The following is a 19,095-nucleotide window of genomic DNA, read 5'->3' as shown; positions in this document are numbered from 1 at the left end:
TCCTAAAAATGAAAAAAACAACCAAACAAAAACCCCCAAAATCTCCCAGCCTTGTTTTACAATTAGGATGAGGTTTTAAATTGCCTAACAGATATAACAGATTTTCATCTTTTAATATATTTTTTCCAGAAACTGGGTAAGATTGAACTTCAAATTATCCCCACTAAAAAATCAAGCAGTCTAAATTCATCACATCTTTTTCTTCTTCAGATGTTTATGCTGTTATTTTTTCCAGGATTTTGAATGGAGAGTAACAAGCATTTGGACAAGATCAAAACAGAAACATAAATTATTTCCTTACCTGTAATTTTATCTTCTCTATGAGGGTACCTGCTGCTCTGTTAGTGGAGTACTGATGTGTTTTCTGCCTTTGTCCCAAGCTTCAGAGATTCCTCTGGTGATTTTTCCCCACTTGCTTACCAGCTTCCACTGCTGGCATTTTGAGTGCAATCACATTTGGCTCCAGGAATACTGCCACAGCTGAGGGAATATAAGAGAACTAAAAAACAAGTTAGAAAACAGCAGAGCAATATCCAGGAAGGGAAAAAAAGAAAGTTTAAAAACATGAATCAGTAATCAACTTGAAACCCTTCGATCATTTTCCTCTCTCTTTCCATCCATTTAGAATCTCCACATGAAGAAAAGATTTTCCCATGCTTGGAGAAATTGTAGCCAAAGTAGTGGGTGTTGACAGAGTAGTGGGTACACATGCAGAGAATATAAAATTATTGTAAGGCAATCTAATTTTAGCTTTCTCCGGTATAAGTACCCATCACGCCATCACTCTAATACAGATAAGAGACAGAATAAAGATGGCATATTTGGAGGATTTCAGAAAAGTCCCTGTCACTCTGTCTGAAGTCATAATAGAACCAGGGAAAAGGAAGACTCAAGGCCTTTTGACCTAAAAGCTGCCATAGATGAACAATTAGAAAACTCTCTCATTGCCCAGGAAAAAAAATACAAAAAGTCTGGTTCATTTAAGAAGTAGTCAAGATTATTGTTGCTGATTCCCAACTAATAGTTGTAGTCATCTTGGTAATCACAGAAGATGAAGATGGGAAAAGAACAACTAGTACCGTGAATTTAAAAAGTATATAAATTAAACACAAAACAGAGAGCATATCCACCATCCATGCTGGAAGTTGTGTATAGATGAAAAAATTTCAATGTCACTCTTGCAGTTTTTACATGTAATGGTCACAAGTTTCTGTGGCATTCTTGGAAGAAGAGATCACACTGCTATTAATTCCAGAAAATGATGTCTCTGATGCTTTTCCCTGGGGTTTGCCCTGAATTCGTGATAAACTGATGAACGTTACTAACATCACTCCTGAACTGCTTAGAAATGTCTTCTTGCTTGAGCATTAAGAAGATTTCCAGGTGAAAGTTACAACTTCCTATAACTATACTGGTGATCATCTTGATACTGGTATGGAACTTCATGGTACATGGAAAAGATGTATCCTGTCAAAGGGAAAAATGAACTTTAGAACTTTAACTAAGAACCTTTTTTGGCATTCAGTTTGTCTTTTTTAAAGAACCTGGCCAGTTGTCTTCATACCTCCATCTTCTCATTATCTCCTGACTAGTATGTGAACCAAGACAAGGTAATTATGAAGGAATCGGAGTAGGTAATCCCAATTAGACACTGGTATTCTAAAATCTCAAGTAATGAAGGAAAGACCAAAAGGCTCTGAAGAGGTTGTTGCCTTCAAATTTCAGGAATGTAAGTACCAATGATGTGCTTTCAGGCCAAGAGAGAGAAAAAGGATTCTGGTAATTTCTTGAATGACCCTCCAAAAAGAGAATGGCTTTGCAAGTAATCAGCTTCAAATCTGCCAAGATGCATTCTAGGAGAAAGTATCCCATTCCTTTTTTGTACTTTGAAGTTATTGAACAATAATTATTAACAATTGGAATTAGAACGATGCTTTGAAGATGATACATTTGCTATGCTCTTGTTTTCCAAGGTCACTCTGAAAAGATGACAAGGAGGACAGAGGAATCTCAGAATTCTAGAACAAGTGCATTTGCCTGAATTGGTAATAGCACAAGAAGAGGTAAAATCACTTGGTCTTCTTTTGGCAGGGACATGTTACTGAGACACAAAGTTTGAATTCAATATGAAGAAACAAGCTTTTGTTCTCCTGGCTGGCATCAGTAAAATATTTTCTGGCATTCTTGAACCTGAAGAGGCAAAGCTGGTTTGGACCTCTTAAAATATGCAGCCCCATTAAAATTCTCAAATCTTTCATTACTACTGAGTTTGTAGATATGTGCTGACAAACACAATCCATTGTTTCCTTGAGATCATTATCTATCTTCATAAACTGGAGACACACTTGTGTTCACTTCTGGTTTTAGAGGTCTTACCAATATAATTCTAAAGGTCACATCATACAAAGAAGTCACAGTGATACGGATATCTTGTGGCTTCACCCAGAATCTCCAGTTCAGAGCTCTATGACATTTCTCACTGCAGATATGGAAAGGGATAAATGATAATCAGGACTGTAAAATCTGAGAAGGAATCATCTGTGTATGCTAATAATGCAGTAGAAGAAAGCTCAAAGTCCATTTTATATAACATATTAAGTCCTTTGGAGTCTTTTCTCAATACACAGGAATAGTGTCTTTCCTAAGACAAACCTCGTGTTCATCAAGGTGGAAGACAAGCTATGAAAAAATTAACAATTTTGAAATTCTTATGGAAATTAATTTTATGTTGGTCCTATTCTTTTTTACTTCAGTCCTAGACATCAATCTTCCATTTATTCTTGTCTGAAATAAATTTTTTTTCTTCATTTTGAATGGTTCTCAGATAGGGCAGGACTATTTTCATTATTCTTGTGGAGAAATAAGATTTACAAACATGCTTTGCTCTGCAAGGGAATAACACCTGAGTAATCCAATTTCAAATGGTTTGAGAGTTGTTCATTCCTCCAATAGTGACTGTGCATAATGCTCTGTATGACTGACTTTCTTCGCTTGATATTGATTAGTATCCATTTCCTTCCTTCCTTATTCGGAGGTAGAAAAGCAGAGACGTGACAGGGCAGTACTTCTGAGGTTTTCTATAAACAGCCCTAATGAGTAAGGAAATACCTCAAGAAAACTATGGGATTTTGAAGAATTGAAAGTAATACCTTTTGGACAGTTGGGGGCCACTTTTCCACTTCTTTGTTTCAGTTCTGCAACTAAGCAGTGAGGCACAGTTTGTGAAGCCTGTGCCAAATACCCATGGAAAGACAAAAGAGTTCTGCCTGCAGCTATTTAGGTAGTAGGTAATGTGAGGTTTCAGAACACCCCAGTCACTCTGAGCTGAAATGTATCATTTCTGACTTGCAGAAATGATCCAAAGAAGCCTTTACAGACTGCAAAGAAGGGTGAGATGAGGAAGAAGCACTAGTTTTAGAGTATGCCAGCATGACTCACAGGATACTGGCATTTGAATATCATCTTCCCACATGGTAACTTGTGAGGTAGTAGAAGCTGACAAAGATTTTCCAGGAAAATGTAAAAGGACTGCTAGATATTCAAAGAGCGTCCTTGCTCAGGTAAGTGCAAGGTAAAAAAGACTGCCAGAATGGAGGTGCAAATGAGAGTTTAAATATCTTTGATTTTGGTGTCAGGACTTTTCCACTTTGTGGAGAAAAACAGTAATTTACATACAGTCTTCAGAACTCATTCTTATTTTCCATCACAGAGGCAGCAAATTATTCTTCAGCCATGAGGTCAATATCTCAAACATGCCAGCAAAGGAAGTGTTGGGGGAAAAAAGAAAATAAAGGAAAATAAACCACGAGTTGAATCTTTTGGGACAAAGGCAGAAAACCTCTTAGCTGGACTGATGGAGTAGAGGATTCCCATGAGGAAGAAAATAATTCTTGCAAAAATCACTGATTAGTTAATTAATGACATGCAACTGAAATCCATTTGCATTTTTCTTTAAATATTCCAGAAATATTTTCCCTTGATTTCAGAGTAATTCTGTCAATTTTCAAGTTCTGTAGAAGCTAAAACAATGATTTACAATGGATGTTAGCTGCAGTCTTACCTTAGGAAAAACTCCTCATAAAAAGGTACCACAACACATATTATTAACACTTTGCAAGTGAGGAAGAGATTGCAAAAGATGTCATTTCTCATTATTTGTACAGTTTACTGTACATTATTTGTATATTTTACTCACAAAAAAATTAGAGCAACCCTTCTGAATAGCTAGAGACAAGACCAGTGTATTGACAAGGAGACGCAGCAAGGGATTGAAAAAAAAGTAAGGAAAAATAGCAAACCTTCAGGCACAAGCTGATAAGAAAAAAAAATAAAACAAACTATTCTGGTTTTAGAAATTTTCTTTCAAGTAATCCATTAACAGGCTCACTCTTTCCAAAAGAGCTGTACCTATGTATATTGCCTTTGACCCATTCTCTCTTTTGATCTTCCTCACTTTCAGTTCTTAATATCAATATTCATAGGACTCAAAGTCAGAGCAGAACTAAACGACACTTGAGACTGAAAATGTCTTGGGAGTTGAATGTCTGGGCTAACTTCACCTGCCCAACGAGTTTTACTGACCTTTCAGTCTATCACTTTGCTTATAACACTTCATACTACAACACTTCTTCCGTTAATTCTTTTCACGACAACTTGTTTTGTGGGTATTTTTAATAAGTACATTTGTCTTTGGGGAAAGGACTGTGACTTGTCTAGATTCCTGTGACCTTGAACAACATCAAGCTGTAGGCCTTAAACTTATGTCAAATGAATACTTGCAACAGGAGCCTTTTCATAGGGTAGAACTAGGCATGCCAACTTCACATTAAAGAAGTAAATACGGTATGTAACAGTTATTTTTAAGAAAATCAGTGAATTGCATATCCCTGAATACTGACGATTCCTTGTAATATATTGGCTGGAATGCTAACTATTTTCATCAAAATGTCCAAGTGTCCCAAAAGATTAGTGTTTAGGTGCCCTACAAAAAATACAGAGCTTCAATATGAAAGAATTGTGATGCTAGATAAAAACAATAATTACTAATACAAAAAGCTAGTTGGACCCCATAAAATGTCCTCCTATTTCCATTACCAACTCATTTCCCCCTGAAACTTCTATGTACTTATTGGAAAATGTGTACCACTTACTGCTAAGATACAGCAGATCTCTGAGTTAGCAATGAGAAACATGCTGAGACAGCTGCAAATTTCTCCTGGTGACAGATTAGCCAAAGGCATGGAACGAGATGCCATAGCAACAAAGAGGCTGTCAGGGGTGCAATCACTCTTTTCCATGGGTAATATTTTCTTACAGTCTGTGCACTTACTTATATTGTAATCACATCCTTTTTATGAAACACAAGGTATTACTAGTCACTGTATATATGTGTATTATTCCTATAAATCTTCATCTGAAATTAAGGTAGAAGGCAAGGAGTCTATAGACAGTTGAAGTGAGGCAGGTGAATAGAGCAGTTTTACAGTCAGGGTGTTTCTTAATTTATTCATACAGCCCCTTAAATAATATTAGAAAAAGCACTTCCTGTCATTATTTACTACCGACACATGGCAGATCATTGATCTATCCTGTAAGTATTTCATGTTTCACAGTGGTCAAAGCAAAAGACAAATAGTTTCATGCAATGGAAGTCAGTAGCAGTTTTACACTGAAAAAATGTCATGTTAAAAACACGTTGCCACATTAGCACTGACTGACCACAACTACCATACATCTGGCCTATTGGAAACATCCTAGAATAACCTATACACAATATTTATATGATGAATTTCTGCTTTTTTCTAATTGAATGTCATTACTACTGCTATTTTTGAAAAGACTGGAGGAGGAAGAGGAATAAAGACCTGAGGGAAAAGGTTACCACAATGGTAATATTTCTTTTCAACTTCAGCAAAAAAAACAGTAACACTTGTTCCATTTTTTTTCCCCTGGGCTGCTGCTTTTAAAGAGCCTATGCATCGTGCAGAGAAGCACAAACCAACTGACATAGCTGCACTGCTAACCACTGACATCAGGCTCAGTTACATGAAAAATGCCATTTTCTTCTCATATCCAGGGTCATATTTTAGCTCTCTTGTATTATGTTGTCTTACTCAAGCAGTGGTTATGACAGCACTGGTAGTAGTAGAGTCACCACTAATGCTGCCTCCTGATATGGGGAATCTCAATAGCCCACTGCAAAGCATGACTATGTAACGGTACCTAACAGAGGTCCTTTTATTCCTTGTGCTGAAAGGGTTATGAACAGCATATTTTATAAATTGAAACATAAATAAAATTACTGCCTCTCCTTTCAGCAGCTGTAATTAATTTAGATACAATCCAGTATCTGCAAGTGAGAAAGAGAAGACAGGGTAAAAATGTAAGCAGTATTTATAGATAGCAACAGGACTGCATTGATTCAGAGTAGTGGAATGCACATACTGAACACCATTTGGCTTCATGTGCAGCCAGTAGGTGTGTTTGGATGGTACACTTTTGCCTCTTCCAAGAATGTTATTCAATTTTTAGTTTCTTTTAAACTCTGGATGCCATAATGTAAAATCAGATTAAATGGAATATTACAAATATCTGACTTCAGGCTCTCTCCAATATTGTTTTGGAATGTAGATAAACACTCTCAGTATGGATTTCTCTCCATCCTGGCAATATTTTTCTTCTTTTCACACTAGTCGTCTATCTCTGGTATTGATTTGGAAAGCAGATTTGGATATGGAATGTAGATAAATATACTCAATATAGATTTCTTTTTGGCCCTGTAACATTTCTCTTTTATTTCTTTCTGTCCTTGTAATATTTATTTTATTTTTTTGTGCTACTTTATTTCTAATATTGGTTTGGCATATAGTTACATAGTCATATATTAGATATTGATTTCTTTCTCTTCTGCAGTGTGCTTTTCCCCGCATATTAAAAATAATAGACAGTTTTCAGAGTGACAATTGCAATTCCTTCAGCCCCTCATAAAAGCATGGATGCTCAACTATTCCAGAAGTTGGATACTCATTTCCAAAAGATGGCCCCTTATGACCTGTCTGAAAATACTACTTTCACTTGTTTATAGGAAAATGTTGTTCACTTTCACCTTCTAGAGATTTTCAGAGGTTAATAATCAATACCTGCTATGCATTACATTTGACCTATTTGATTAATTTATAGTATTAGTATTATTAGTAGTATTATACCAAGTCAGTTCTAAAAGGACATGCACTGGTTGCCAGTTTTTGCTGAATAATAGATAATGGACAAGTTGCTCATCACGGTATGATTCACCATTTTAGCTCAACAGCTGTGTATTTTCAGAACATGAACACTTTTGAAATTTGCATTATATTGCATTTGACAGTGGTTAAAGTCCAAGGCTTCCCAAACTGACTAAGAATGAAGGGGCTTTTTTGATCATCTTCCTGAAGATCACATCAAAGAGAATAAAATCTCCAAGCCAGTATCTTCCTATTCAACATTAAGTATCTAAATGGTAGGTGCTAACCTAGTCATCACAGCTTTCCTTTAGAGTTATTAGGGAGACATAAGCACATCCAGAAGAGAAATCATCTGACTTATTTTAGGACAAAATGAGTTGTCCTCTGGAATGAAACAATTCTCTCCAATACTAAAAAGACAGCCTAGAACTTAGGCTAGTCATCTCACTCTGGAGAGTCCTAACACAAGCAAAGTCCAGTAAATTCCATTCCACATATTTTAAACAGAACTTAGTGTTAAACTATGCCTTGTTCCACAAGCAGTTCTATCAAATCAAACTAAAAGCTGAAGGACAAAGTACTATTTCATTACTGCACAATGGTTCAAAGATGCACCAGGGAAGGTTTAGACTGAAGTATTTCTTTACCAAGACATTCTTTTACTGGAACAGACTTCCAAGGAAGGTGGTTGATGCCCCAAGCCTGTCAGTGTTTAAGAGCCATTTGTACAATGCCCTTATCAACATGATTTAACTTGGTCAGCGCTGAAATGGTCAGGCAGTTGGACTAGATGACCACTGTAGGTCCCTTCCAACTGAAATAGTCTATTCTATTCTGTTTCACATGAAAAAATCAACACATATTTCTCTATTTCTTCATAAAATATCAGCCCAGGGACACTTCCCCACTCCCAGACACAAGTGCACGCTTCTACAGTCATGTCGCAGCTCCGGGATCTCAAGATGAGACCCTGGATGCACCACCTTACCTGTGTTTCTACACAAAAGACACACAGGTTTACAGGCAGCCGAGGAGCCAAAGCTGGTCCCAGAGTGGATGTGTGGATATCTGGGCAACGGGGACCCAAGGAGACATTGCAGCATGCACTTTCATACAGGTTACATACAGCTTCTGGTGCACTTATTTAAAGTCAGCCTCTATTATAAAGGTAATGCAATGACCTGTTCTTAAAAATATAAGCAGAACTTGGCATCTGGATCTGCCCTTGAGAAAACCCCTATCCAGAGACCTCTGGTGTGGAATAAACCCCATAACTGAGAGAAATATGAAACTCTTTCTCCTCAGCTCTTATCTGACTTCAAAATGTTTTCTAGTCTTTCTAAAAGGCTCTTTTAGCATCTTTTTATTGTCATTGTCAATTTTATACATAATACTGCTTTATTTTGTAGTTTTCAACTGATAGGAGAATTCCTCTGTTTTAAACAGACATTTTCCTTATCTTGCAAAAAGGAAAGGAAACACAACCAAGAGAGCTTTTTGAATGAAAATAATTAGAATAGAAAAAAGGTGGTAAGAACAAAAAATATTTCCAAGGTTAAAAAAATTCTTTAGATTTTTCCCTTTTTTAAATATTAACAGGGCAATGTGACAACATTTTTGGTTTTATTTATCCAAACATTAAGTCTAGCTGTATAGAAAAAAATTCAATTGCTTCCTCTCACAACAGTTTCTCAGTCTAGAGAATGACACAATGTGCCTGGTAAATCTCAGCTATGCACATAATCCCTTCATAATTCTCCTACTGTGTTCCTAAACATCCTGTTTTGTTATGGTATAATGCTCAGGAATGCTTTCTTTATATGAAGCAAAAAAAACCCTTACTGTTTTAGCTAAATCGTCATTACCTTTTCTCCCCTTCCTCTCCTGCAGGCTACACAGACCCAAAATAGACAACTCTAAGCCAGCACAAGTTAACGCAGTACTCATTGATACACACTTTCTCCCCCATATTCATTCCTTTTCCACAGTTAACTCCTAATGTTAGTCCTCTCCCACTAATATGCACACAAATTAGGAAAAAGTTTAATCTTTCCATAATACCTGCTTTTGCATTCTGAAGGTAAATAACTTCCACCTGACTTTTCTTAACATTTAAATTCAAGTACCATAACATTCATGCTATTTCTTATCCATTATTCATTACCCTATTAGATACCCATATCTGAACAAAATGCAAAACCTCAAGTAGACCACATTTTTAAACACCAATTCATTTTCTCCCATTATTCACTTGGCTTTTTCGCTTAGTGGCTGATACCATAAGCATTAGGAAGTTGGTATCATTATTTTTTACAATAGTGAGATTAAATATGCTAACAGAGGTAGACAAGCAAAATACCTCCTTCCTCCACTGGTTTTATCTCTAACATAATGCTTAACTATTAACAGCTCAAGATGTGGCATCATGGGTGCTGCTTTTGAACATGGTATTCTGTAGAAGAGAAGATAGTACTTCAGCGGTTAACTAGGTTACTTGTTCTACACATCAAGAAGGCAAACACAGAAAAAGTTTGGAGGTGAATATAGACTTTCTGAGGCCTTTCAGGAAAGCCTTCATAAGGCTTTTTTGCAATACACTTAAATCACCCAAGCTATTCAGTTCCCTTTGTTTCTTTATGCTTTTACATTATACATGATAATAGCATATGGGTTATTTCATTTTACAATCAGAAACTTATTATCCATGACTTCTTAATACTGACTCTCTGTACAGTTCTTTTTGTTCTACTCAAAAAAAGGGGGTTTGAAATCACAGAGCACTTTAAAAATTTTCCTTTTGTTTATAGACACTTTGGGAAGCAGACAGAGGAGCTACAAAAATATTGTATTCATTACATATTAGGGAAAAGTACTTGCTTTTTGATAATAAGCTACACTCTTAACACAAAGAATCCCTCACATTTCCAATAGCAATGTATATTTTTCCAGGCATCAGAATGACATCTGTTAAAATTTCAGCCTTCTGCATCTGGAAAGACACAGACCTTCATTCACCTGCCTCCTGGTTTCAATGACTTAGACCAACTTACAGTAAGAAATTTGAATTCAATTTTGCTATTGTCTCAAAACAGCTTTGCAGCTGCAGGGGAAATGAAGGAAGAAGGGGGCAACATACAGTATCTGGACAAACTAGAAGGCAGAAAAAATTGGGAGATTTAAGGGGATTATATTTTCTTTTTAGTCGTGGCAGGTCTGCAACCAAGTTGTGGTAGCCATTGTACTGAAGCCATGCATGTGATGGCAGATAGAGAAAAGGACTGGCTTTTTCATAGCATCACTTCTGAAGAGGTGTGAAATGAGTCCTAAGGATTGCCATCATCCATGGAGGACAAGCACATCTCCTGCAAAGAGCCAGACCTATGAGTCTGCAACAGAGGCACAAGCTCTTGAGGACAAGAGCCTTGGGCTTCTGTATATTCCTAACAGTGGACAGAACATCATAACCTTGACCAATGGAGAAAAACCTATCTTCTGACAACGTGTTAGGAAGAAATCTCCTCAAGGTGATTCTAATTCATATCTCTCCCTTTTGTGACTTCTTTTTTTCCTACAGAAATGTAATCCAGACTCAGATTTTTACTTAGTGTTTGTTAAGCACAAGAAATATAAAATGGCATGCATTCTTTAACACTAATAGTACCATGTAGTAGCAGCCAGGACAAATTTCAAAACACACACATGTAACTCCTTTTGTATTTCTATTACTATTATTAATTCTATTTAGTTCCTTTTGGTTATATTATACATGCACACACATTTTACATGCGTTATAATCAGATTTGCACTGGCATGTACAAAGTTAAGCGTGGGCAGCATTCAAGCAAGGTTAGCTTCAGAAGAAACACATTTGAAAGAGGATTCAGGAGTGGAATTACGTTTCAAACATTTAGGAAGTAGCCTTCCTTCAAAGAATGTCAAATTTTTTTAGACTTATATATACAGAAACTGAGACATATAGAGCTCTCTGTGGAACAGAAGGAATGTAATTCAGTCAGTGCACACTACATTTCACTACAACCAAGGTGTACCAGAAATTTAGTGCCCATGCAAGGAAGTTTTTCAGTCAAATGACATGGACACTAAAACACCTGCATAGAGTAAACACCACACTAGCAAATTACGGCCTGACACTGCAAACAATTACTAAATACTTACAAGCAAAACCATTCATCAGTATGTGTGATGGGGTGTAGGGATGAAGGTGTTTATGCATACACACACGTGTTTGTGTCTTCAGAGTGCATTTTAATCTGTTTTATGTTGATGAAGAACTGTGTTGAACCTATAGAGATATAACACTGTAGTTTTAGGAAGTTTGAGTGCTTAATGATTATCTAAAGAATTTTTTATTCTTCTGTTTCTCCTAACCACTAAAATGCGGAGATGACATCACGTTTACTTTGTTTTCAGGCATTGTATATGATGAATGTTAGATGTATTTCTGTCGATGTCATTTTGAACCAATATAAGAAGTGTCAAATGGAGAAAGATTTTTTAGTAAATCCCAGTCATACAATACAGAAATATCACACTATAATTACACATCAAATGCTTACCATATTCAGCAGTTTCTGTGTAGAAACATAGTAATTCCATGCTATTGGTAAAAATGCACTTGTTTGCTATCCTGTAAATAAAAAGCTTAGCAAGGTGTATAGACTTTGTGCAACAGGTTTCAAAGAAAAATATATATCAGATTATGTTTGATCATTACCAGTAGTTGAAGAAGGGGTTAACTCTTTTTCACTGCTTACCTGAGAAGGTCTGGCACACTGCTTACCATGTTCAAGCAATTGCAAAGTATGCTGAGAAATGTGTGCAGGACCAGGAAGTCCAACCCCGGAATGACTCTTCCCCCACTTCTTTAGTCTTCTCAACTCGTGTCTTCTATGTGCACTCAATTTCCTGTGCACTTTTGGATTTTTACTTGTCGGTAACATGTCAGGTTGGTATCATACCTACCCTAGTTGTTTTCACTTTATTCCCAGAGGAACAGCTCCATCCCTTACGATCTGGAAGAACTTTACATTCCTCCCCTTCAAGACATGGTTGCATGTGGCACCACCATTTCTGCTCCACTATTGAAGCTACAAGACAGAAAAAAAACCCACATTTGCATGTTGTTGAAATGGACACTTTATTATGTCACTAAGTTGCAGCATTTCTTTACTTTTCCAGAAAAATGTTAGAAATATACTGACTGAGAGCTAGTCAGTGATTTTCAGCCAGCTCAGAACCTTCCTAAGAAATCAGGTGTCAATTTGCACAAGGTGCTACGTGCTTCAAAGTCAATCTCTACTGTGGGGTTGTTTTTTTTCTAATTTACTGCAGTTCAGGAACTCTCATTTTTTCTTGCTCAGCCAGATTTCAAAGTTTTAAGTAGAATCTCTTCTTTTGAGTTAGTATGATTTTGCCTGATCTACTATATAGTCTAGCATAGCGTGATTAAATTCATTCCCCAATGATGACATATTTACAGTTTCTCTGACAGCCAGCATGTCATTAGTAAAGAGATCATGTAAAGGGTGAATCCATCCTGCTCCCCTTTTAGAGAAAGAGATGGGAAAAATCAGCTAGTATTTTCCCAAATAAAAACATATGAGCCTATGCCAGATTTGTTAAGTAAAACATTAATATTGGACTGTGAATAAGAAAAATAGTGTTGGTCTAAAAAGAATAAAAACCAGCCAGAACTGTATTCTGTTTATTTGCTTCTTTGTTCCTGTATGACAAAATTAAAAATATAAATAAAATGTAAGACTGAAGCACATGAAAATGATATGGTCATGTAGATTTTGCATAAACACTTTTAATTAAGCGAATTTCATACAACTCTGGGGGCACAGTGTTAGTTAGATCAAATTTAGCTTCTCAAGATGTCTCTTTCACTGGCATATAGTAATTTTGCTTAGCATTTCCACAGACTAATAGCAAATAATTAATTTTTCCCATCCTCCTCCTATTCACCTTGGGCATGCCCTTCAAAATGCAGGTTTCCTGCTTTTATTTTAAATAGGCAACTGCAAAGGAGTGGTTCACATTGATGACATTATGCCAGCAAAACCCCCTATGAACACTGAATGAAAGGAAGCAATGGAAGTAGTCGCACCATCGACACAAGAAGGAGCTGCCCGGGTGGTACCTGCTACCTGCCCAGGGAAGCAGGAGCACTTCACCGTCTGTGATCTTTCTTCTATCTTGTTCTTATTGCAACATCTGTGGAGTGCCACCACTTCACAGGTCCCAGTTTTAACATGGTGAGCTGTGAAAATAAGACGAGCAATTTGATAACATTGAGAGGTAACATCATACTGTTTGGAGGTTTTTTTAATTAGAAATGCATTAAACTTGGCTCTGTAAGTCAATCTGTCATGCATGAAACTAGCATTACAATGGTACTACCATGAGAATGTAAAGTTGATTTCCAAATGTAGTATAACTATCTCAGGCAGAAAACACTGCCTGAAGATGAACAATTGGAGAAGGCTGCATATGGGACTGTTCCAGTGAAGCGCAAAACAGAAACATTATAAAACTATCCTAGAAACTATATTAATTTCTGGACTCACATAAACAGTTGTGTATCTCTACCAAGAATTTTTTTTTCTTTTCCCTAAGGGAGAAACTTTGAATTGGAAGTGTATCAATGTTAAAATACCCATACACGCATATGTTTTCAGAATCCATGCCTCCAGACTTTACGTCCAAGGCAGATGCAGTGTTTGATACGATATTCCAAAACCTTCCTACAGATGAACAGAGAAGAACTGACAGGATACAGGGACAGTCCTCAAACAACACATGAAATAAAATCTGATAGGGAATCACACTTTAAATCTTTCTGCCTGGCACTGCAAAGTTAAGTCTGGGAGCATGGGGAACCAAATTTTTCAAACATGTAAGGCAACAGGACAGGCTTCCTCATCCCATATCCAGTACCCATCACCCCCAACCAAGCTGCTTTAACTGATCATCAGAATCATGCTACTGGGGTCCTATGAGAGGACTAATTTGGTAAGACGGGAGCTAACAAACTACTGCTTCTGGTTCAGCAGCCCATTACCAAAGGATCTGGAGTCCAGAAATAGTAATTTTAACTGCACTTTCAGCAGTTACTGATACAAAAGCAGATATTTCTGGGGATAGTTCATTTCCATCAGAAGACAAGAGAAAAAAATCTGAACTTTTAGCTGGTATTGATCTACAACCTTATATAGGGAGAAATATTAATTATGTTTAATATTAAAAAAAAAAAAGCATTATGTGTTTTAACAGTATCCCTAAGTCCTCTATTTCTGCTGCTGTTTAACTTTTTGTATGCTTTATGCAAAGCCTATGTACTGACTGCTTCAGCTACCTTTTATATTCCTAATGGAAAACAATAAACAAAAGCTTCCAGGAGGAGGCCCTACTAACAGGCTTTCAGAAGCCCAACATTGATCTCCCAATCCACTCAGTTGTTATTGCACAGTATCAGCTCCCAAAAGGTCTGAAGAAGGAAAAAAATCTTGATGTAGTCTATGGACCTCAAGGATGTGGCTAAAGCCACAGGCAGCAATTAGACTTCAGGTCTTCACCAACAAAATTTAAACTATTAAAACATTTCATTCAGGCAATTATGCATTTTTCAGTAGAACAATGTTCACTGAACAGTCTGAGATCTTTGTGGTCTCTCACTGCCTCGTACTATGTCAGGTGAGATCATACTCCAACACATCATGCTGTACTACAGCTGAAATGATATAACACAATGCCAACAATTAACACATGATACATCATATTGTGATATGCTGAAATGTTACATATAAGTCCGAAATGTAGGAAAAAAAAATCTTGTTTTGCATAAAAATGGTTTATTTTTTAACTATTTATCATTTTTAATTCAATAGGGAGTGAGGAAAGCAATTCATACTATCTGTCGGAACTTTGCAATCTCTGATATTTTCATACCTTTGATGATAAGCAAATATTTTTACAGCTACTAGCAGAGCCTGCTATAAAAAATACTTTCAATTATTTTCTAAACAATTTCATTGGTATATGTGCCAATAAACCAACTTAAATAAATACATTAATTTTTCTTAATAAAATGGTTATAGGGTTTTTTATTTATAAATATGATAAATAATTATTCTAGGATATATTTTGAATGTGTAATATATAGTAGAACAAACACTGTGGCTTTTGTGAGTTCACATTAATTTTTATTTTGATAGGCAATTACACATCTTATATCCACACATGATAACACAAATTTACGAATTTGTATTTTATGAATGGTACATAAAACCCCCAGACACTGAATCTACAAAAGAAAGTAAATTTAGTGGTAGGATGTGAACTTCATCCCACTTCATTTTTCACTATATTAGTTTTCAGTCCTTATTTGTATTCTGATGTTTATCACTGAAATTTTGTCTCCTCGTGCTCTTATTAACTAGCTTTACACTGCTCTACCATGTCTACAGAAATGCCATAATATGCCAGATAAAGTACTGTGTGCACCAGTAGCCTTTTGGAATGGAAGCCAGTTAAAAGAACAGTTGTAAAATTCTGTGAGCAAAATGTTCCTACCGAAACAAAACTTCTGAAAGACTTGTTCTGTAGTAATTAAGGAGAGAAAATCAGGCATTTTAAGGCTTTTATGGAAAAATAGTGTAATTAAATGAAATGGTACAGTTCAGAAAAGCATTTCAAAGGGTGAAAAGATATGTGAAAAATGGGAGAGAACAAAAAATAATCACATGCTATTGAAAGTATTTGGGGAATCTTTAATAAAGCTGCTTTGAAATTTTCTAGGTATAAAACCAAAACAACGTAGAAAAGTATACAAAGATATTTCAAACATTGAAAATCTAGGCCAGTCATCCTCTAGTTTCTATTTACCATCTACAATATGCAATGAATATTGCTTAAGAGGAAATGTAGGGATTTCAGCTCCTTATGCTATCAAATAATTAAGTTCCAGTGCAGTAAGTACAGTATCTGTCACATTCATGTGAAATGAAAGCGTCTATACAGTAGATAAAGAATTTCCCACAACCTAATACAAATTAACCTCATTAAGCCACTGAACCATTCCACAAAAGGAAAATAGTACTTCAGGAGATTCACATTTTGGTTTTGTTTCTTTTTCACCTAGCACAGACTACAAAGTATGCTGCTTGCTTTGCAGAAAATGTTTGAGGAACTGAATGTCATTTCTGCAATCGTACAGAAATCCATTATTCAAAACCACTGCAAACACTCAGTCCTGAATTCTCTGTTAATGCAAGTAATCCTTCCTGAAATCAATGTGAAGAGGGACTGAAGAAAGAGACTGTTATCTATGTGTACAGACTGTGAAGTTTTCCTGATGATTATGCATACCAATATTTTCATCAGGAAAAGTATATGTATATATTATGTTCCAGAAGATGTAACACCATATGATGAGAGCGTAACTTGGAGAACAGACATAACCATATCTCACCCATTAATGGTATATCCTGTAATTAACCTGCCACTTCTATAGCATTTTTCATGTAGTGAAAACATCAATAGCTATCATCTCATAAATCAGTATAATATTGGTACATCAAAAACTTAAGAGCTCATAATCATGCTCCTGGAAAAACTAAAGATAGGTAATTATTATTCCTCATTTTACATAAAATTGAATGTACTCAAAGAGTATGTTTAAACATACTCAGCAAAGACCTTTAAAAATATATATATATAAATTCTACCTGTTCTTGTTTCTTCATGTCAACTTTAAATTTATTTCCTTCAGGTGAATGAAATTTCAATCATATTTGCACCATGCATCTGGCACTAAGGTATGGCCCTTACTCCTCTACTTCTGTGGGGAGTTTGTGCCAGGCGAGAAGCCAAGTTACTGTTCAAGATTATTATTTTGCAGCTCACAAATATGAATGTAAGATATTTAGCATCTATGCAGTGTTATACACAAACCATAGCATTAAATCAAGGAAATTCTTCTGAATTCTATTGTTCATTATGATCACCATTTCCTAGCCTCACCACTTAAATATTCATGTTCAATTCTGACACCTATCTGCTCAGCCATTTGAATCTTTTCTTTTCTGAAAGTTGCACAGGTCATACACTAACACACACAGTGGCCATTAACAAAAAGGAAGAAATCATGTTGCTATGGACTAGATGAAATAAAAGTCATTGGCTGTTTCTGTCCTCAGCTTCCTCCTCATTGCAGTAGCCATGTAGAAATGGTAAAAAAAAAAAATAAATAAAAAACACTCTATTGTATGTTCTCTGCAAAGGCACTGCCACAACTGGGTGATACAGCTACACCCACTGAATGCCTGACAGCTACTGGAAAAAGAAGATCCCTTGTCTCCTTTCCCACTCTCTTTCATCCCTTACTGTCATGAACACTGTCATTTGATGGTGATGACGGTAAGCCAGGGATTTAGACTGAAAGAAAAATATCCCAGTTTTTTTAGGGTTAGTTCTCTACCAGTTTAGCTCATACAGCTGGGCGCAGAGACTAGTGAGAAGCAGTTTCAGCCACAGGGAAGCAGCAGGAGCAGGCAGCCCCAGACACATGATTACCTCCTTCTGCAGAAACCAGCTCCTCTTATCAGTTTACAAACACTGCAGCTCTGCACTCTTACATGAAATAAATGTATCTTATTTTATTCCATTTCAGGTAATTCCTCTGAGGTCTGAGAGACTATGTAAAAGTGTGCAAAGCTTTGTTTGCTTGTGTCTGTGTAATTTTTAAAGCTTTTCACAAAACCAAATTTTTAGTTGAAACAAGAAGGAATAGACCGGCAATAAGGAGGAGAATGGAAATTACTCTTAGCCGTAAGTTTCAAGCCATATTATATCTAATATTATACAAACTCTGTCCTTTTTGTCCTCTTGGGTATAATCAGAAAGCTGTCCCATATGAAATACCATAGTGACCGAGTCTTTCAAAGCAGGCACATAAGTAGTCTTTATTCATGTAAACCATACCCACATGTGTAATTGCATTAAGGACTATAATGGAACTACTTTTTTTAATAACCATCTGCAAGGAAAAACAAACAATATTTCAACAGATGATCAACCTGTTTCATCTGTTTCCCTGAGTGATTAGTCACTATTCTCTAGTACAATATTTGAATATGTGTGTGAGAAGTGGTTATTGATGTCAGAAAAATAAATAAAATTAGTGGTTATAATGTATAATTTTCCAGATTAGGGTCTAAAACACTGTCCAGTGACCAGAAAAAAAAAAAAAAAAAAAAAAAAAAGTGGCTTTTCTTGTTCACATAGTCTATTTGTGATATTCAAACTGATTGACATGGAAAACAAATGTAGGTTATCTTTCTGCTACACTTCAGCAATTTCAGTATGTCGTATCAGTTTCAGTGTGTTGGTGTAGATAGGAAAGATACAAATAAACTTGCACACAAAACACACACAAAACACACAAAACACACAGACACAGTATTGTTGCATTTTTCAATAGTTTAATAAGTATTAGTAGCTGCCACATCTAAACAATGAGAATTTTATGCAAACACTGCTAAGTCAGGATTTCCATCTAAGCTTTCTCTGTTTAAACGTCAAAGAAACACATTTTCCAGTTTCTTCATTCAATTTAGTTCAATATTTTTCAATATTTTTCTGTTATATCTACCTAACAGCTGGTAGGGAAAAAACTGAATTTATTTTATTTATATTCTGTCAGCAATGGTGTTGATATTGCTGCAGTTGTGTGATCTGAGAACGTAAGCAATGTGAAGTTTTCTGTTGAAGAAAAATCTTGAATTTGACCAATCATTAGTATAATTAGTTAAAAAGCAGACAAGATTTTGGGAACACAACCTTCAGTTTG

General features: G+C 36.0%; 1 protein-coding gene across 2 annotated transcripts in view; it reads right to left on the bottom strand.

Annotated features, from left to right (window-relative positions):
* FAM19A2 (family with sequence similarity 19 member A2, C-C motif chemokine like) overlaps window positions 1-19,095 on the bottom strand; it is a 54,952-nt gene that overhangs the window by 11,088 nt on the left and 24,769 nt on the right. For both annotated transcript variants that reach the window (XR_003400241.1, XM_026866995.1), the window contains exons 2-3: window positions 13,354-13,506; window positions 12,207-12,331 (exon numbers count right to left, since the gene is read on the bottom strand). Coding sequence is in view for 1 of the 2 variants with exons in the window: in XM_026866995.1 (XP_026722796.1) it covers window positions 12,207-12,331; window positions 13,354-13,506 (278 nt within the window). In the remaining variant the exon portion in view is untranslated. The remainder of the gene's footprint in view (window positions 1-12,206; window positions 12,332-13,353; window positions 13,507-19,095) is intronic.

This window comes from Athene cunicularia (genome assembly GCF_003259725.1).
Source record: "Athene cunicularia isolate RWA chromosome 1 unlocalized genomic scaffold, athCun1 chr1_part2, whole genome shotgun sequence".
NCBI classification, from domain to species: Eukaryota; Metazoa; Chordata; class Aves; order Strigiformes; family Strigidae; genus Athene; species Athene cunicularia.
Note: the sequence above shows the minus strand (reverse complement) of the source record. Positions and strands in the feature narration are given on the sequence as shown.